General features: G+C 40.6%; 1 protein-coding gene across 2 annotated transcripts in view; it reads right to left on the bottom strand.

Annotated features, from left to right (window-relative positions):
* The window catches only part of SLX4IP (SLX4 interacting protein), a 135,885-nt gene that overhangs the window by 60,106 nt on the left and 53,482 nt on the right, over positions 1 to 22,297 (bottom strand). For both annotated transcript variants that reach the window (XM_050952174.1, XM_050952175.1), the window contains one exon: positions 7,250 to 7,339. In XM_050952174.1, the coding sequence (XP_050808131.1) occupies positions 7,250 to 7,339 (90 nt within the window). The remainder of the gene's footprint in view (positions 1 to 7,249; positions 7,340 to 22,297) is intronic.

Below are 22,297 nucleotides of genomic sequence, written 5' to 3'. Positions count from 1 at the left end.
AAGGCTATTGAAAGTATACATGAATGGGGAAAGGAACTTTAAAACTGCAACAAGGGTTGGAAAAAGAATTAGACTCTTTAGATAAACATTTTGAAAAATGAAAGAGGCAGAAATCACTAAATTACAGTACTATGGTTATGGTCAAATATGACAAATTGTATGGCTGAGTAATTTCCCTAATCAATTTTACTGTGAAAATTCACATTAACTAGATACATGAAATAACATAACATGACATTAATATCACAAAAAGTAACATCACTCATACTTTTGAATAGTAAATTACAATATTTTATTCAGGCAAAGTTAATAAATGATACATTTTAAAATGGAATCTATCATGAGACAATTCATCCTCCATAACATGGAGGTGTAGTAGGGGGATTCTCCCAGGAATTTGTAATGTCCTAATTTCCCTTCTAGGATCCTTATAAACAAGACTAAACTATTTTGGTTCAATTCCAGGAGATATTTTAGGGAAGGCTAGAAGTTGAGTAGGTCACAGAGAACTAGTTTCACTGGTTTACTTAGAATTCATTCCCAAATTTAACTGTTTACACCTTGAAAACTTATTTAAACACATACTATACACATACAAACACACACACACCATTCAAAAGCGCCTGAGCAAAAGCTTTAGTACAGGATAAAGTAAAGACTTCATCTCAACATAGAGTGACCAGATAGCAACTGTGAAAAAACGGGGCAGGGGGTGGGAGGTAACAGGCGCTTATATAAGAAAAAGTCCCCAAAAATGGAACTGTTCTTTTAAAAACAGGACATCTGGTCACCCTATCTCAACAGTACTTTGAACAAATTTTCAGTTGACTGTATATGGATCCGTTTTGGCCTTTCTCTCAATATTCCCATTTTCCATCGCACAGTATCTTGTTGCTAAAGAACCAATGCTTTGTTGGACACCAAGATATAATTTTAGGTTTAAATTTTTCAGTGTTCAGACAGATGAAAAATTAAATGAGTACTTTTTTTTTTAACTAAAGACTTTTGCAGGGGTCAGTTATGACTAATCTAGAATATATTCACAATAGACACAAGAAAACAGATGATCTAAACACAGGTTTAAATGATTACGTCTCAAAATAATGTACTACCTGCATATTAACGATCCATGCACACTATTTTCTCCTTAATGTTAGAATGACTTTTCACTTTAATGAGAGAGTGTACACATAAAGCGTGGGTTCTTCCTATCTAGTCTGCTGTTTAACTCATCAAAATAACCTCATTGCATATTCTCCAATGGAAAAAAATATTTTTAATTAAAAAAAAAAATCAAGAAGTAGCTGAAACATCAGATGCATTTGGTTCCCTTTGCAATAATAAAGATAAATATAAACTTCCTTACATTTATATTCAAAATATTTCTTTAGCTGTTGTGTTTATGAAGAGATTACTGGAATAGAACTCAAAATAAACATAAGCATACCTTTTAAAAATGTAAACTGGCGCTTTTATAAAAGAAAATTAATATCCCTCTTTTTCACTTATAAAATGGAATTGTGAACTCAACTGATCTTGTTAATGACGCATTATAGCTACACACATATAGCATAGCAATGAAACTGATGCAGCAAACTTATCAGAGTACAAAATTGTTGTTGTTAAAACATAAAGCCAGATCTTCTACTCCATTACCTCTAGAGAGAGGGTGAGAAAGACAGAAAAGCAGATGAAGTTACTCAAATTCATCAAAGGAAGGCAACTGAGCCAATGCAGCAGCATTCTCCGTCCCTAACCACCAAGAATACCCTACACACAACCTCTGTGTTAGTGTTCAACTTGGGGTCCTCAAGGCTCTAAACTGGACACCAAGGGTGACTGTGTTAAGAAGAAAAATTGTATCTGATTATGACTTGAAAATGTGTCTATGACATTGCACTCTATATGATTTTATGAAAGTATGCTGATGAATATTACTATAATGTAACTGGAATATACTTCATGCAAAAGGTCTCTTGTAAAGTATCATTACAAAGCTTATAAACTACTGAGTGTGGTCATCCTATTTGTATAAATGTATCATTCTTATATCTGAAACTAGAAATATAAAATATAACTCTGAGGGCCTATTGTAATTATGCACAGTGTGGGCCATTAATGGTGGTTTGCAATCTTGATGGCTCCCATCAACCAGGACAATTGACGTAGATGGCTCTGTTTTACTTGTAAGTCTTCCTGTATACGTGTGTGCTGGCAAGTGGGTAATAAAGTCTTGCAGTGACATGTGATCATGTCACCTGAACTGGAATCTATCTTTAACCTGGTGCTTTTCCACTGAAAAGGAGTGGGTGGGAACCCAGAGAGGGACAAAGGAGTCCCGCTTTACGCAAAAGATATATAAGTGGGTGGAACAGTACAAAGGGGACGGCCATCACGAGAAATCCCCTAGCTACCACTTGAGCTGGAACAAGGGCTTACCAGGGGAAAGGTTTGTGCCCAGACTAGGAAGGCATCCAGTCTGTGAAAGAAACTTAATGAAACATCATCATCTGTATTCAGTTTTATTACTGTATTAGACTTAGATTTGCGTGTTTTATTTTATTTTACTTGGTAATTCACTTTGTTCTGTCTGTTACTATTTGGAACCACTTAAATCCTACTTTCTGTATTTAATAAAATCACTTTTTATTTATTAATTAACCCAGAGTATGTATTAATACCTGGGGAGGGGGGAGAAACAGCTGTGCATCTCTCTCTATCAGTGTTACACAGAGAGAACAATTTATGAGTTTACCCTGTATAAAACGGATTTCTTTGGGGTTTAATCCCCATTGGGAGTTGGGCATCTGAGTGTTAAAGACAGGAACACTTCTGTAAACTGCTTTCAGGTTAAGTCTGCAGCTTTGGGGCACGTGGTTCAGACTCTGGGTCTGTGTTGGAGTAGACTGCCATGTCTGGCTCAAGAAGACAGGGTGTTAGAGTCCTAAGCTGCCAGTGCAGGAAAGCAGGGGGGAAGTAGTCTTGGCACATCAGGTGGCAGTTCCCAAGGTGGGGTTCTGTGATCCAACCCGTCACAGTGTCTTTTACTAGAGGTTCCTCTCAGGCGAGGCACCGACACTAGAGCCCCTATGCTGCTCTCCACTGACTCAGAGAAGGAGATAATGGAGCAACCAGTCTCTCTCCTTCTACCAATGCAGTACGGGGCCAGTGGGGAAAGAGCTGAGCAGATACAAAAGGAAAGAGCCAGGAACACAGTATCATTCCCCTGCAAACTCATACATAATTCCCTACGTAATAGCCTTCCAGAGTGTCCCACACCAAACTGTCAACAGCTCATTGGATTTTAGTCCTGGGGCAATCAGAGAACCAATGGAATCAAGATTCCTGAGAGACGGGTTGCTGCGGGGCAGGGAGTAGCCTGCACATCTACAGAGACCCTTGAGCACAGAGGACTTATTGTGATAACTGAGCCCACAAATGTACTTTAACTGAGCACAACTGTAAAAAGTGAGTGAAAGTTCATAAGATGTCATAATAGCCTATATACAATAAATGTTGATGGGAAAAGGAAGACAAAAAACACTCCCTGAATTAGTCAGAACAAAAATGCCTACTGATTTAACACCAGGACTGTATAAAGATCATGCCTGGTAAACAAGAAGAGTGTGGGACTGGAAATTATTGAACCAAAAATTGGTGTTTCAGAAATTAGGTCTAATTAGTGGACAAAATAATGAGAGGATGGGCTATTCTTCCCATCACTCCCAGTTGGGGGCCTCAAAAAGTGACTTTGGGGAGAAGGTTGGCTACTGGCGATACTGGCTGACTGAAAGAAGGGGAAGGAGCAAGATTCACCATCATGGCTACCACCCTCACAATCTCCTGGGACCCTGGACCTACTTCATCCTAATCCTGAGCGATGTCCTAACCAAACTGGATGAGAGACGGAGGGAGCCAGATGACATCGTCATTGCCATTCGCGCCTGCTAAATCCCAACCACCACCTAGGATGTGACACTTTGTCCCCCATCACACGTCTTCTTTTCTTTCCCTATTTCATTTCTTCTCTTTCCTATCTCTCTTCTTTTTTCTTCTGACTAATAAGAGTCTGGCTTAGCCTGCCAAAACTGTCTTTATTTTTCAACACTGCTGTAAGTCTGTGACCAGGAAGACAGCTAAAAGCAATGTCCTAAACAGACTGATGTTGGTGTGAGTTTGCCAGGTCTCAGAGTGGCCAACAAGACTGTGTGCTATGCCTGTGTTTTTCCAGACCTGAGGTTGCAAGTGAGAGTCAAGCAGAGACAGAAGCTGCATTTTCTCTCTTTGCTATTTTTTTTCTTTCTCGTTTCGTGTGTGCTTGTCTTGTTTTGCCCTCTAGAAAACAGGATTGGACTTTAACAACAGAAACAAATGACAGCTCCAGCCCATCTCGACTACTTTCTCGTCTTTTCCCCAAAAGGACAGTTACAACCATCTTTACTGCCATTTAGGAGACCACTGGACAAAAGGGGTTTCTTTCTAAAAACTCTCTCCAGCTACTAGGAAAGGGAATAAGGGATATTGTTAAAATAAAAGCCGTATTTAATATTTTACATTTCAAATATGTATAATCTCCCTCCCCCGTATCTTTAATCAAAGGTTAAAAAGGATTTTTAATGATATATTTGCCATGGAACTAGGCACATTCAGGTGTCTGTGAACCAAACCCCAAATCTTGTTTAACACTGTTTAATGTTGGACAGTGGCAGGGTTAGGTTAACACCTTTGACTCTTTGGGCCCTTTATTCCACCTAAATCAGCAACTGGTTGATCGCGATCGACTGGTCGATCCTGGAGACTCTCGCAGTTAATCGCGATCTCTGGCTGTGGTGGTGTAACAGGCTGCCGTTAAGGCAGGTTTCCTGCCTGCTGCAGCCCCATGCCGCTCCCGGAGGCAGCCAGCATGCCCCCGCAGACCCGTGGGAGGGACAGGGATCTCCGCGCACTGCTCCTGCCTGCAAGCACTGTCCCCACAGCTCCCCTTGGCTAGGAACTAGGAGCTGTGGCCAATGGAAGCTGTGGGAGAAGTGCCGGCAGAGAGGGGAAGCACGCAGAGCCATGCGCCACCCCACAGGGGCTGCAGGGGTGCGTTGGCCCCTTTGGGGAGCGGCATGGCCATGTGGTGCACTCCTGGCTGGCAGGGTGGGGGGAGCAGTGGTGGCTTGGCTCATGATGGGGAGGAGATGCCGATGTGCCTTAGTGGGGCCGGGGTAGGGAGGGAGCCTGCCTTAGACCCGCTGAACTGCTGCCCAGGAGCCGCCCAAGATAAGTGCCCCTGGGCAGAAGCCCGCACCCCAATCCCCAGCCCTGAGCCCCTTCCCAGAGCCAGTACTTCATACCCCTTCCTGCATCCCAAACCACCTCCTGCACTCCAAGCCCCTGCTGCAGCCCTGAGCCCCCTCCTAGAGCCAGCATCCCTCACCCCCTCCTGCACCCCAGGATCAACTCAGAGCCTCCTCCTGCACTCCAAACCCCTCATTCCCAGCCCAGAGCCCGCATGCCCTCCCGAACCCCAACCCTCTGCCCCAGACCAGTGAAAGTGAGTGAGGGTGGGGGAGAGCCAGCAACGGAGAGAGGGGGGATGGAGTGAGTGGGTGGGGCCTCAGGAATGAGGCGGGGCCTCAGGGAAGAGGCGGGGTAGATCCTGGGTTGCACTGAAATTCAAAAAGTGATCTTGTGCGTAAAAAGATTGGAGACCACTGATCTAAATTAATACAACGAGGTCTTCCCCCTTCGTGGTTATGCAGAATCTGGAAGAGGCCAGGAGGCAAGCCACACCCTTCCTTTAAATAAAGTGATTAGTAGAAAACTGTCGATGAAAACTGAAAAGCTCCCAGGCCCTGCACCAAGTTTTTCCACATGGGGTATGATTTTGACTATGGTTTCTTATTAATCATTTCCCTTCCCACCTTATTATATCAACACAAAATCTCAATAAGGCTTTTAAGGCATATGTTGTTGAGCTATTATAATCACATTTCTCAGCTGGTGAAGACACTCAACCCTTGTGCTTTACTCAAAGTGTGAGGTCACAGACAAGTATCCAACACCCTGTTGTGCCTCATTATTAAATCCAATTTCCTGAAATTCATATCTTATATTTTGGCAGTCAAGCAAAATACTTTTTTAAAACACTGGGAAGTCAGATAAACTGGGACAGTAAAATCAGTTAGAAACAGAAGCTTTAATGATGATTCATTTACTCAGAAGCAAATTTTAAAGACTTTTCCTATAAATTTCTCTCTGATTTATAAGGCACAGATCAGTTGAATCATACTGCTAAATACTCTGCTCCCCACCACCCCAGAATAACAAATTATTACACCTTTTGATTTTACACTACTGAAGCAAAATATTTTGTGAGAAGTATTGGGATGTTCTGTGATGACAAGTCAATTATGCCATTCTTAGGAAAGCAGTCTGCTGAAAAGTACCCTAACAGAGACTTGCGGGAAAGGACAGGCACTTGAGGCAACTCACATGTCTCACATTCATTTTAATAGGAGACTCAAGTTCCCACAATAGGCTGTAATGGAGAAAAAATTAATCCAGCAAATTGTTACTAGATCCCAACAGAAATCACAGAAAATAATCTCATGAAAGGCACAAACTTCATGTCCTTGGTCACTCATGCATATTACAGTAATTTTGCATCATTTCATCTCTGGTCCTAAACCTAGTTCCTATTCGGAATTCTAATGGATCTTTGAAGAATAAGATTGGATTTTCTTTTTATAAGAGCTAAAAGATCTGTTGATACTACAGCCTGCATACCAAGACAACATTTTCTTGCACTTGTTATACTCTTGGTGCAACACTCATATTTCTGAAAGCAAGAAATAATAAACAATTAATAAAAAGATATTTGATAGGAACTGCAGAAAAGGACAATATCCTTCTTACATAATCTTTGTTTTATAAATCATTTTCTTAGTTTAAGATAATCACACATACTCACTACAAGTATGTGTTTACATTATGTTTATAAATCTAAAAATTATCCAAGTGAGAAATATCAGAATAGCACACACACACACACACAAATAATATTTAAAGCAGTCACTTAGTGACTTGAGGGGAGATAACACACATCACAGGCCTCGTAGTCCCAAAGGAGTTGTTCAGGGTTAGGTATAACTCACAATACTGAATACATCACAGTACTGAGAAGAAAATCTGAACAGTTCAACGCAATCCAACTTTTTCCCTGCAGCTACATGCTTTTGAAGTAGAAGTGATTTTGTTGTACCTCTTTCTCATGATCTGAAAACCAGCTGGAGTCTCTACTGGAGCCTTGAGGCAAAATATGAAAATCCACTAGGACAGCAAAGTTCCCACACTGGAAAAAAAAATAAAAAGGAAAGAAAGAAAAGTTAAGTAGTAGTTGTTGTGAGGCACACAAGCAGACAAGGAAATAAACAGTCAAGCGATCATAGTTAGAGGTGCAATAGCCACAACTAAAGTCTGAGAGGGTTTTTTACCTTTTTAAAGAAACATTTCATTTTTAGGTATGGAATTTCCAGTTTTAACAGGCATTCCACATATTTATAATGGGAAACAGTGCAAGAAACAATAATATTTTGCTTATTATAACATATCAAATAACAGATATTGCTACTTGTTAGATGTACCAAGCATAAGCACTCAGATTCTTGAGGATGTGCTAGTCACAGATCCACATTTAAGGCTGAGTTGTGTTTTGCACATAACTAAGGTGTTGAATCCTCACTTTATCTATGAAAAAGACAGCCTATCCTCCCCAAATTTGCAGCACTTACTCTATTGAATTAATTTTCTGAGATGTTACAATTATTTTAGAGGTTAAAATAAATTTTAAAATGAGTCCCCTAAAAAAAATCAGCAACTGTATCAGTCTTCTGTTTGTCCTACATTATCTTAATAACAGAATAATACACTCTTCAAACTTTCCATATATTTAACATTAATTGGAATCTTTTGTCTAGCCTATATTTGAAGAAATTATGTTATATTATTAATGACTGTATCTAATTGTTAGGATTATAAAGGCTACAGCCAGGGTCATCTCAACAACTCAGATAACTCTTAAGAGGGGCCATTGTGACATCAGAGGTTCAACCAGTTACCATCATTTCTTTATGATTAATTTATATGCAAGAATTCTAGTGGTTGGAATCAGATGGGATGTGAGGGAGCCTAGACATACAAACCAAGAATCTTCACTGGTAGATAACTTGGCCCGACTGGCACTGCTGGGCTCCACTGTGTGCGGAATCAGCACTGGCCAGGCAAATAAGGCAGGGGTATAGTGGAGCCTTTCAAGTGCAAAAACATTAGGACTTAAAAGACTTTCATATAGCATCAGTCTCACTAAAACAGCTCTCTAACCCAATAAGTCAACAGCAAGTTAAAGGCCAAATTCACCACCACAGTTTGGCTGCTTTATGCTGTTCTTATGGTGCAAATCAGATATAAACACAACTGGTAAAGTGTGCTCTTTCTGTTTTGGCACTCTTTACCAAGTGGGATGGGAATGGCTGCAGCATCTCTTCCTAATACATTTGAACTTGACTTCACTCTTGAGAGGAATAACCTGAAAAGTTTATTAAAAAGCAAATTCAGTAGCAGCATTTATAATGTTCATTGCTTGGTTGTGAGAGGTATCCACGGGCTACTGGGTAGAAAGCCCTTATTTCCCCTCCAATAGAAATATCTATCAAGACTGGCTTCTTCACAGCTCTTTTTCCCTTGTCCTTTATTGGAGCAAGAGAACTGAACCACAGATCCAAGGGGATACCTCCTCTCTTCTTAGCTTTTGTAAGACTAACCTCTACTTTCTTTCCAAAGTCATTCACTGCATCTTATGGCAAGTTCAGAAGTCTCTCCTGTTACTCATTATGAAAGCCAGGTGAAGGCAACCATACTTTGAAGGCAGCCACGTTTACGTGCAGTTTCAATCCTACTATCAACACCTTAAGACACCCATACCCAGTGTCCGGCTGCATCCAGGCCATCAGGACACATTTATATTCTTTGCATTTTTCGTGGAGAATATGTGAAGAAGTACAAGCCCCTTTTGACAATTTAAACTGTGCCTTGCAGTTTCCACTGCCAGCTGTTGCCACTGAAGAATGGCAAATCCTTTTTCCTGTAAAGTGCCTCCATTCATGGAGTAGGGGTTGCAGACCCTTATTCTAGACAGTCACAGTCCTGGCCACAGATGACTGTATTATCAGACTCTTGTAGGAAGAGTCGGAAACAGACTCCCAAAGTTTCTGTGCTTTATATATATACACACACACACACTGCCTTATCAACAGCAGAGATAAAATGAGGAGACTGCCACCCCTCTTACATCAACTGGCACAGAACAGGGTGCATGGGCAAAGCAATCCTAGAATGGTTATCTTGTCAGATCCTGAAAGCTGTGCAAGGTGACATCAAAGCGATATTTGGCTAGGAGACTATAAGAAACAAAACTTGTTGCAAAATGCGAAGATGCCAATTCAGTATGTAATAGTCTGCCCTATGAGACAGTAATGACCCATGGTGTTAGGAGGTACTGTGGTCTGACCGCCTCACTGTCTCAAGTATTTCTAAGGTGTCTCCCACGATGATATCCAAACAACATTGTCTATAAAAGACCTACTGCCCATGAAAGCAGCAAAGAATCCTGTGGCACCTTATAGACTAACAGACGTTTTGGAGCATGAGCTTTCGTGGGTGAATACCCACTTCGTCAGATGCATGTAGTGGAAATTTCCAGGGGCAGATATATATATGCAAGCAAGCTAGAGATAATGAAGTAGTTCAATCAGGGAGGATGAGGCCCTGTTCTAGCAGTTGAGGTGTGAAAACCAAGGGAGGAGAAACTGGTTTTGTAGTTGGCAAGCCATTCACAGTCTTTGTTTAATCCTGAGCTGATGGTGTCAAATTTGCAGATGAACTGAAGCTCAGTAGTTTCTCTTTGAAGTCTGGTCCTGAAGTTTTTTTTGCTACAGGATGGCCACTTTAAGGTCTGCTATAGTGTGGCCAGGGAGGTTGAAGTGTTCTCCTACAGGTTTTTGTATATTGCCATTCCTCATATGTGATTTGTGTCCATTTATCCTTTTCCGTAGAGACTGTCCAGTTTGGACGATGTACATAGCAGAGGGGCATTGCTGGCATATGATGGCATATATTACATTGGTGGACGTGTAGGATGCCCAGCTTCCATACTGGGCACATCACACGATCCATTGTCTACAGCCAAGCACTGAGGTACAACCGCATCTGCTCTAACCCCTCGGACAGAGACCAACACCTACAAAATCTCCACCAAGCATTCTCAAAGCTACAATACCCGCACAAGGAAATAAGGAAACAGATCAACAGAGCCAGATGTGTACCCAGAAGCCTCCTACTGCAGGACAAACCCAAGAAAGAAACCAACAGGACTCCACTGGCCATCACATACAGTCCCCAGCTAAAACCCCTCCAACGCAGCATCAGGGATCAACAACCCATCCTGGACAATGATCCCACACTTTCACAGGCCTTGGGTGGCAGGCCAGTCCTCGCCCACAGGCAACCTGCCAACCTGAAACATATTCTCACCAGTAACTGCACACCGCACCATAGTAACTCTAGCTCAGGAACCAATCCATGCAACAAACCTCAATGCCAACTCTGCCCACATATCTACACCAGCGACACCATCACAGGACCTAACCAGATCAGCCACACCATCACCGGTTCTTTCACCTACACGTCCACCAATGTAATATACGCCATCATATGCCAGCAATGCCCCTCTGCTATGTACATCGTCCAAACTGGACAGTCTCTACGGAAAAGGATAAATGGACACAAATCATATATGAGGAATGGCAATATACAAAAACCTGTAGGAGAACACTTCAACCTCCCTGGCCACACTAAAGCAGACCTTAAAGTGGCCATCCTGTAGCAAAAAAACTTCAGGACCAGACTTCAAAGAGAAACTGCCGAGCTTCAGTTCATCTGCAAATTTGACACCATCAGCTCAGGAGTAAACAAAGACTGTGAATGGCTTGCCAACTACAAAACCAGTTTCTCCTCCCTTGGTTTTCACACCTCAACTGCTAGAACAGGGCCTCATCCTCCCTGATTGAACTAATCTCGTTATCTCTAGCTTGCTTGCATATATATACCTGCCCCTGGAAATTTCCACTACATGCATCTGACGAAGTGGGTATTCACCCACGAAAGCTCATGCTCCAAAACGTCTGTTAGTCTATAAGGTGCCACAGGATTCTTTGCTGCTTTTACAGATCCAGATTAACATGGCTACCCCTCTGATACTTGACTACTGCCCATGGTCATTATAATACTCAGGAATTTTTCACAAAAGTAGGAAATATTATTCCTGGAGTCCTAGCCAAATCCCTGCTTGGATATTTATTTACATTCTGCCACTTAAATTTCCCCTGTAGTTTCAACTGGATATTCTATGCTTCACTTCCTGTCCCTAAATATTACAGGGTGTTGATTTTCACTGCTAAACATCTGCATATTCAACCCCAGCATTTCAGTTGTGGGAACAATTATTCCTAGTTAACAGCAAAATAGATAAATTATAAAATAAAGTACTTTTTGGATCTCTGAGATTGAAAGGCACATCTAGAACTAATGTTCAAGGTATTACAGAAAGTACACTACGTGAGTGTCTCTTACTCTGAAAGAGTGCTAAATATGTTGAGCAGAAATCTAAAAAAATGTACCATGATTTCATTATAGTGATTTTTACTAATTGCAATGCCATATTAACTAAATCAGACATCTCTCCCGTTACTTCACATTTCAGATTAATACTTTTGCAGAAGTAATTACTGACCAGAAGCAGTCAACAATGGCTTACCTGAAATTACAAAATAATGGATGATCAACATTGTAACAGTAAGTAGAATGCAAAACTCTACCAGATGAGACAGGCATTGTGTAATCAGTTTGCAAAGCTTCTAAGTTACGTATAGGTATCACTCTCTGAAAGAACAGAATGCTTTGATCTATTTTTCAAAAGGCGGCCTTCTCTCTCCTCCAGAGATCCAAGAATTAACAGATGGCTGCAACAACAAACCTCTCCAAGTTTTTAAACTGATGACAAAGTACCTCTAAAAACCTCTAGTGAATCATTAGTTAGTCCCAGCAAACTTTTGATTTGACTGGCAAACTTCAAAGTTACAGACAGTACATAACACTATAGGTAACATAAAGCCATTACACTGCACACAATCAAACACCTGGCATACTGAAGGTATTAGTAATAATGAATTTTAAAATGATTAGTACATGCTAAATGTTACTTTAAGCCATTTTGTACTGAATAAAGAAAATATCAATATTTAGGCCTGAAAGACATAAGCCTGAGGTTAGATTTTATTTTTTAAATGTTGTTTGTTTGTTTTTTGGGAAGGAAAATGGTTGTCCAATTTGCCAATCGCAGAGAAGCAATTGATAACTTAATTAAAGATATGTTGACCCATATTGCCATCTCAGTGCCTTATTGCTATACATGTGAAGCCTATGAACAAACTTTAATATTTGTTTCAATCAAGCGTGATGAACTATATTCTAAAGTATGTATCAAGTCAGTGCCAAATACCTCAAAATACACAAAACAGACCAAAAGTTTATAATGTATTTCATACATGTACTAAAAAAAAAAAAGTAGTCAAACATCTAAGATATATGGTTGAAACAGACATGCCTTCCTCAAAAAAGCACAGAATTCCAACCCCCAACCAAAAAGTAGCTTTGGGGAATCCTCCCCATAAGCGCCACATCTGGAACCATTTGTATATATCACACTAAAGAGGCAAATGATGCAGCACACATTTAGAATGAATTCATAAAAAGACAAGGCAGAAAGGGATCACCAAGATAAAAGATGCTATTTGAGCAGTGGGCCTGCTGGGTCTCACTAATGCTAAATCTTCAAACACTTAGACCCTGCCCTGTGATGGAAGGAACGGCCCTTGTGCAGGCTTCTTTATACCCTGCATCTACACTAGGTATCTGTCAGAAAGGCATCTCAACATAGCTGCTGCTACTGCAGCAGTAGAGAAAACAGCTCTCTGTACAGACTAAACTCCAATCCAAAGACATTAAGAAAAAACCCTGGAACTTACATTGCTCAGCACAACATCAGTGTTGCTAACTCTAATGTTTTCATTACAAGTCTCACAATATTTGGTCTTTAAAGCCCAACCTCCTGGAGTCATGTGATTTCACGATGACAGGTTTCAGAGTGGTAGCCATGTTAGTCTGTATCAGCAAAAACAATGAGGAGTCCTTGTGGCACCTTAGAGACTAACAAATTTATTTGGGCATAAACTTTTGTGGGCTAAAACCCACTTCATCAGATGCATGGAGTCAAAAATACAGTAAGCAATATATACATCACAAAACGGGTGACGGCTACCTTGATTGCACTGGCCTCATTAGCACTACAAAAGTAATTTCTCTCTCTTGATATCCACCCCTTGTCAACTGTTGAGAATAGGCCACTTCCAACTTAACTGAACTGGCCTCGTTAGCACTGATCCCCCACTTGGTAAGGAAACTCCCATCTTTTCATGTGCTGTGATATATATACTGCTTACTGTATTTTTCACTCCAGGCATCAGATGAAGTGGGTTTTAGCCCAAGAAAGCTTATGCCCAAATCAATATGTGATTTCATGAGAATCTCAAATTTTTTTTACAGGAAAAAATTAGTTTATAGCCCTCATGGTTGTAGAGAAATCTTTAAAATGTGAACCCTAAATGCTCAAAAATCAAAGATAAATAAAAAGAACACATTTTTTAAAAAAAATGATTTTTAAGCCAGTCTCATAACTCTAGGGAGCCTGACCCCTGATTTTTCAAGGGTTAGGATTGGCAATACTGTAATCTAAAAATCTGATAACACTTAAAACTGTACACCATATTGAAAAATACAGTTAAAATTGTCATTTCAAAACTACTAGTAAAGACATTTTTCTGCAAAGTGACTATTTGTTATATCTAAATAACTACCAATCAAATTTTTATCCTGCCTTAATTTTAGGAACTTCAGTATAACCTTACTTTCCCCCAGCCTGAAGCATTTTGTTTATATATTAACATTCATCACTTAATTATTAAACAAAAGGCTTAAAGTTATCTCAGATTATTGCCATGTGTCATGGTCCAGCAACAGAATTTAATTAATTCATAACAAAATTTCTGGGCTCAGGTAGCTTGCAAAAATACATTGATCATCTTATGGATTTCTTTGAGGGGGCATAAAAATGTTTTTTTAACAGAATCGGAATAGAAAACACCAGGATATGGTTTGAATTTGTCAGTCAAGCAATGTCACTTGCCTACAGCCTGTTAAAAGGTTGGCCAGGGATACGCTCAGATGAGTGACTCCGCACAGCCTGGCACAAAGCAAGACTATTAAATCCAACACTCCAAAAATCAGAAGACGAATTAAAATAGACCAGTAAGGTTTATTTCTAAATTCAAATGTGCACATAACCTGTTTTTGGTGCACACACTCTAGTTCCTGTCCTTGCACATTCATCATTATGAATAGCCTGAAAAGACAGGCAAGATCAAGGAAAATAATCTTGAGAATGGAGGAGAGGAATGGTGATTTTACATTCAGTTTTGCCAGTCCAAAAGTGTTTTATCATCACCAAAGTGCTTTATTCACTGGCAGCCAACTCCTTAGAGCACTAATTTTTTGTCGGGTAAGACCAACAAAACAATTCACTGAAATCTTTGGTTAAAACAAAATCAGAGAAGAATGGAAACAGATTAGCTTTTTTGTACTGCTGTCGTCACAAATGATTTCATTTCTCAAGAAGATGCCTGCTGACTTCAACAACATGATCAACTTACAAATTTTAATTAAAACCATTTTGAAATACATTTCACAGTTCAGATGCGGTGAGCAGTGCTTCTCAACATGTGAGCTTTCAGACTGCTGTGCTCAGCAAGTGGGTGCAGCTTCCTTTCAACTTACAATTTCCCAGGGCTAGACAATGCTAGCTACAGTTTTATTCCACTCTCTGATGTCAGAAATATAGAGCAAAGAACTAGATCCTGATGATTATCTCTTGATGATATCACAGGTGGTCAAAAAGCTGGTAATGGTTAGATATGTCACATTGTATAGTCAGCAGTAGGGCAACAAAGGTATACGCTCAGTTTGCATTAAAAGCATCACAAAGCCAAAAAGAAACTCTTCAGCTTTCCAACAGTGGAAAGAGGATTTGGGCCTGCAGAGCTTCACTGTCTTTAACTGCATTTGGAGAAGCTTCCTGGCTGCTGCTAGAATTTCCTGGCCCTGGTGGATCAAATGAGACTTTTCATAGGGCTGGAAGTCACAGTAAAGTTCCCTGAAGCTTCCTGGAACATCTCAGTGATGGATGGATGATCATCATCGTATTCAAGTCCGAGGATGGAAGAGATTTTGTTTGTTTAGTTTTGTTGACTTTTTGTAAGGGACTAGGGTGACCAGGTGTCTGGTTTTCAAACACCCAGTCAAAAACGGATCCAGCTGATTGCTGACTGGGCTGTTGACTGTCTGGTTGGTGGCACTGCACCACACAGTGGGGCTGGCAGGCTCCCTGCTAACCTCTGTACCTCCTGTGAAGCAGCCAGCATGTCCCCACTCAGGCTCATACGCGTAGGGGCAACCAGGGACCTCCGCATGCTGCCCCTGCCCCAAGCACTGCCCCCAGAGCTCCCACTGGCTGGGAACCGTGGCCAATGGGAGGTGCAGGGGTGGCACCTGCAGATGGGGCAGTGCGCAGAGCCACCTGCCCAGCCTCCACATAGGAGCTGGAGGGGGGACATGCTGCAGCTTCTGGGAGCTGCTTGAGGTAAGTGCCCCTCTCCAGGACCCCAACCCCGTGGCCCACCCAGCCATGATCCTCCTTCTGCCCTCCAAACCCATCAATCCCAGCCCAAAGCACCCTCCTACACTCCAAACCCCTCATCCCCAGTCCCACCCCAGAGCACGCACCCCTAGACAGAGCCCTCACCCCCTTGCACCCCAATACCCTGCCTCAGCCTGGAGTCCCCTTCCATACTCTGAACCCCTCATTTCTGGCCCTATCCCAGAACCCACACCTCCAGTCCAGAGCCTATACCTCCTCCCACACCCAAAACCCCTGCCTCAGCCCGGAGCCCCCTCCCAACCCCTGAGCTCCACCTCCCCAGCCTAGAGCCCCCTCCTGAACCCCAAATTCCTCATCCCTGTCCCCACCCCAGAGCCCGCACTCCTAGCCAGACCCTCATCCCCTCTTGCATCCCAACCCACTGCCTCAGCCTGGGGCCCCCTCCCGCACTCTGAACTCATTTCTGGCCCCCCTCTGAAGCCCGCATCCCCAGCCAGAGCCTACACCACCTCCCACACCCCAGCCCCCTGAGCCAGCCTGGTGAAAATGAGCGAGTGAGTGAGGGTGGGGAGAGCGAGCGACAGAGGAAGGAGGGGATGGAATGAGTGCGGGGGACCGGGTCTCTGAGAAGAGGCAGGACATGGATGGGGCCTCAGTGGAAGGGCGGGGCAGGGGGCGGGGCAACAGTATTCGGTTTTGTGCAAGTAGAAAGTTGGCAACCCTCAAAGAGACTCACGAAGGAACTTTATCCTTTCAAAAGGTGCTTGAATGCCTGGACCAGGTTGCCTCTGGATCTAGAGACTAGAGCCAAATTATTCCTTTGAGCCAAAAATGTGTTGCAGAGAAGAGTCTTGCAGAGAATCTGGTGATGTCACAGGCGGTTCAAAAGGGAAGAGATACATATAGTCATGTGAGTCACCATCACCACCTCTTGGGTAGGGGGAGACTAAATTGCTGATTTGGCTATCTTGAAAGGGAGTTGATCTGTTCAACCATAACTTCCAAAATTTCAGTAGGATACAGGCAATCTGAATCATCTGATTCAAAGTGCTCAGGGCAGGAGAATAATTCCACTTCATAAGCACAGGAGTGAGGTGAATACAAGTTATGTCTAGGGGAATCCTCAGAAGCGAATTATTTGCTTTTTTGGCAGTGGTGTATATAGTTCTTGCACCAAAGATTCCAAAAGGGATGAGAGTCCCATACTTAGTGCTTTGAATGGGATGACGGAGGGAAGGGACAAGTATCTGGGGATTTACCAGTAAATTACAGGAGTATGAAGCCTTCCTCCAAGTGATCTCTCTAAGACTTTCTCCTTGCTAGACAGAAATTAGGGTGGAGGGAGAGGGAGAACAGGGCCACACACATTTTCAGAACAGACTGCAGAGAAAATCTCTGTCTGTGAGCAGAGAAGCAAAAAACTGGGGAGTAACATCAGAGCAGCAGATCATCAGGCACACCTGTAGAGGGTGCTGACAGGCAGAGAGCACTAGTGATTGGGGGAGAGCAGGAAAGAGAAAATTAAGAACTTCTTACATACTTCTGACAGAAACCTAGAAGTTCCAAGTCTGATGGAGCAGCAGAATCTCATGACTGAGAAATTCAAACTTAGTGTTGACACACACCGCTGTTAATGCACGCAATTATTAAAATGCTCCACGCAACTTGACAGGTTCAAAAATCAACTATTTTCCTACGACACAATACAATGAAAGAATGTTTCTATATAAAGCTCCTCCCCCTTTTTTTTTTTTTAAATTTGCTTCCTACAATCCCTACTATATGTAAAGTTTAGAACTGGTCTCCCAAGAACCGCCCTGTGAGGTATACTCTTGAAAAAGCGGCATAAAGTGCAGTAGAGAGAACAACTTTATTTCAGTTGCCAACCAATACAATTCTGTAGGAGACAGTTTTGTAGCCTACAAATGGAAAGAAGCCATCTGGGTAGGAGCACAAGCAATTGCAAAACACAAGTTCTTCCTCAGGGCAAGGGCTCCAAATATCAGCTCAATTTCAACATTGGAAAGGGATGTACCATGTCTCTGCGTGCGTCAAAATGGATCCACATAAATAAAAACTGCAAGATCACATTTGTGCCAGATCGGGGACAGATATCCTGAACTCACAAAAAGCTGCACGCACCCTTTCCTTCTCAAGTGCTCCAGTTAACGTTCTGACAATCTGTGAAGCCACTGATGACAGGCCACAGATGAGGAAATGAGCAACTCATATTCACTGTGGTTTGTTTTTATTCTCATGAATGGGCTTAATAACAAAAAGAATGGACAGACAGTAAAGGGCAAGTACAGGCATGAATAAAATGCCCTAAAACTATTCCCTGATGTATTTTATTTTATTTTTACTGGAAACAAGAAAAAGGTATTTCTTATATGACTCTGTTAGAAAAAAAATAGAAGGATTTTTCTTGGAAATATGTTCAATCACAACTTCTTGACCCTGGGTTATTAATACATTTGCCACAAAGACTAAATCAATGTTTTGGGATTTTTTATTTACTAGTAGTTGAAATATGGTCATTTACCATGTTCTCAAGCTCAATGCTTAACGTAATGGGCATAAGCACTTTTCTTAATGAAAAACGCATCCGAAGGCTGTAAGTGACCCTTCTCCTGCATCCACTCCAGACCATCTGCAATAAACTTTTCATCTTAAGAAACTGAACTGATGAGGGATGGATGGAGGGGACTCAGGAGAGCTGAGTTCAATTGCCTGTTCTGCCACAGACTTCCTGTGTGAATCTGTCACTTAATCTCTGTGCTTCAGTCCCCATCTGTAAAACAAAGGTAACAGTAATGCCGACTAAAAAAGGGCTGTGCAAGGATAAATTAATTAGTGTTTGAGAGGGTCTCAGATAGTATGGAAATGGATGTCATTATACACACATATGCAGAACTGAGAGCCTTAACAATTTTCACTTCTTCCATCAACCCAGAGGACATTTCAAAAGATGTGTGTGAAGCCCACTAGCTTTCTATTATTAAAACTAAATTGACCTCCTAATTTATTTATTTTTTAAACATGAACAACTCTACATTTCTTTCTCTGTCCGGACACAGGAGTCAGAATCAGGGCTTCACATCCAAGAATAAAACTGTTAATTGAAGTCCCTAGCAATTTTTAAATGACAAAATGAGCATTAAAAGTGGTCTCTGGGCCAGAGAATGATGTTGAAAAGGTAGCTGAGAGGAAAAAAACAGGCCAAGAAACAAAAACAAAGAAATAAAAAAGTAAAATAATTTTATGAAGACATAAATAGTAGTTAAAGATACTTTTAAACCTTTAATACCATTCTCCTATATCTGTAGTCATGAAATAATATTTATAGATTTGCATAAAACACTTTCCAAATTGCATTTTAATATTAATTAGTCAAAGTTTAAAAATAAAAAGGCAAGATTTCCAGGGTATGCATTAATATGTTACTAGTACATTTCCTAGGTAACTAAAGGTAAAAGGCAAAGCACACCAAAGGTGTTTTACTAACTGCCTCCTAATAATACACAACCTTTTTTATTTTATGCGGACGGACGGACGGACACACACACACACCCCATGTGGATATACGAGGTATATTCTATAATACATCAGATTAATAAGAGTCACTACAAAATTGCTTAACTGCAATAAAAATGACATTTAAAAATTAGGTAGAAAGCTACCATCTCTTCTGATGTATGTTATGACAAAGGAAATAAATCTTATATTGTATATCATGGGAAAGTTACTTTCAAAGTTCTTTTAAGGTGAAGATGAGATAAAGCAAAAAGTAAGGTAAAGTAATGAGCCAGTCCCTCAAATGAGGAGGAAAAGGAGTTCTGAAACAAGTAATGCACACAGGCTCATATGTCCTCGACACATTTTACAGCAGCTGCAGGGAATTGGGATAGAGATTATTCTTCTGCCCCACCAGTATAATGGGAGGGAGAGAATCACAGGCAACGAACTGCTCCATGTCCCCAGACATGCAGCTAGTTCAGGAAGACTTTGACTCCTCAACTAGACCGTGAGAAATGCCCCACCTGCCCCAGAACACACTTCCTTCCCCTTGTCTTATGAAGTTACCTACCGCAGAAGGCAATTCTTTATGAAAAAAGAAAAACCACATGCAGTCCATGTTCCAGTATAAAGTATCTGCAGATGTGAAATCCTTATGCCAAAATAATTTAGCAGATTAAAGATACATTGATTACACATGTACAGACTTGTAACTTTAAACTCTTATAACTTTAAAAATACTAGTTTTGTTTTATATACTTGTCTCAGTTAACTGTCCTCCTCAAACACTATGATCATAACAAGTTTACAGTTTTTTGGTTCTACTGGGGTTTTTTGTTTGCTTTTGTTTTGGTGGGGTTGGGTTGTTATGTTTTCTAAGCATCAAAAGATTTATTTTTTTTTTTTTACTTTTCATTTTAATAATGGAAAAACTGTTTTAATTTTTTAAAATTTCTCTTTCAGCCCAGAAAGTTTTCAGAAATTTATGAGAGAACAAAATATGTAGTTTTCTTTCAAAAATTGCATAGTATAGAAACAGTACACCTAGGGATTGATTTTCAACAATGTTCAACATTCAGAGGGGCCACTGACTTTGAGTGGAGTTGCAACATGCTGATCACGCAGAAATCAGACCCTGTGTTTCTCAAGCTGGGCACTCAAAAATTGGGTCACCTCAAAATCTAGTGAACTTTTTTGCAAAACCTGGCCTGAATTTTTCCAGGTTTCAGTTTCTAAAATAGAGCTAATATTTACCCAGCAGTCTCCCTCACAGAGGTATTATGTGGATTACTTAGTTAACAAAGCCTGTAAAGCCTTTTGAAGATGAAAAACCACATATATACTAGGTATTGTTATTAATTTTGTATAGGAAAATAGATATTAATAGAAAAGGAAAAATCCCACAGTATTTTACACTGGCAATGGCTAATCTATAGTTGTGTCTGTCAACTTCTTTCATTGTTTGTTATACTACTAAGCACAACAGGCCTCTTATTCACATGTAAGCGGGTTAAGAAATGAAAAACCATGAATAAAAAGTAACCCTGCTTTTATATCAGTTTTTGGTTTTAGAATATAATATGTATAAAGTGTATATAGAAGAGTGGTCCTCAAACTTTTGTACTGGTGATACCTTTCACATAGCATGCCTCTGAATGCGACCCTCTGCTTATAAATTAAAAACACTTTTTACATATTTAACACCATTATAAATGCTGGAGGCAAAGCAGGGTTTGGGGTGGAGGCTGACAGCTCGCAACCCCCCACATAATAATCTCACAACCCCCTGAGGGGTCCCGACCTCCACTTTGAGAACCTCTGATATAGAACGTCTTTCATGTTGTTCATCTTCACCTTCAGTCAAGAACAATGGAGAAAACTCGTTCTCATGAATTCAGAGAAATCAAACACAGGAATAGAAAGAAAACTGAGAGACTGATTTGTTAATGAACAAATTCCTCTATATTCTAGAGATTAAAAAAACAGGATTTTCTTTAAAGGAAATTGATTTTGGTAAATAAAAAGGGAGCCTAGAAGCACCTAAAATATCAGCTGATTATTTGAAAAAAAAATATATCACCAAACCTGTGTTGAAAGTTTAAATCTTTAAAGCCAACTCTTTAGTTTTCCATAGTATTGAGTTACTAATTGAAAAACATTTCCCACAATTACGCTTATAAAATCAAGTGGCTGGGGTAACGGGCAGTAATCAAGAAAACTATCACGAAATGCCTGAAAAACATTAAATTGATTTAATATGATAAACAGCGTCAATTTTAAAGTGGCCAGAACTGGATTCATATGAAAGTAATCGGCAGAGCTGTAAAATCTGTTTTATGATTATATTTTATATATTAAACACATATCCTAAAATTTGGCTGTTATTGCACTTATTTCAAAGACGCTAATGGATACTTTAAAAACATTTAAAAAAAATCATCTGTTATTTTACTGGTGTAGCTAAGAACATCACAAAATCTAAAAGTTAATTTATTTTCAAAGTTAATTTGCATGTCTTCAGTTCTACAGCTTTTCTATGCTAACTTTTGGAAAAATCGAGGCAGTTTGGGTACATATCCTAGTACTTGCTGTACACATGCCCCAACATGGTAAGATCATCATGCTCATACAACATCTTGGAAGCCTACATGAACTCTTTCATTCACCCAAGAGAAATAGTATTTGACAGATCTGACCAGCCGCTTTGAATCCAGAGGTGCAAATGAATATGTTATTTAATGCACTGTCATTTTTAATAAAGTAATAAAAGCAATGGGATGTGTGTTTCTAGTTTTATTCAGCCTTAGATTTTTATGCACCACTCACTGTATTTCTGCCTCCCACTCTTCAGTCTTTAATAGTTGTACATCTTCCTGCTCTCCTACAAATTCCCATCAATACAGGATTCCA

This window comes from Gopherus flavomarginatus, chromosome 4 (assembly GCF_025201925.1).
Source record: "Gopherus flavomarginatus isolate rGopFla2 chromosome 4, rGopFla2.mat.asm, whole genome shotgun sequence".
In the NCBI taxonomy this organism is placed as follows: Eukaryota; Metazoa; Chordata; order Testudines; family Testudinidae; genus Gopherus; species Gopherus flavomarginatus.
The sequence above is the reverse complement of the archived record's forward strand: the minus strand, read 5'-3'. Positions and strand labels throughout refer to the sequence as shown.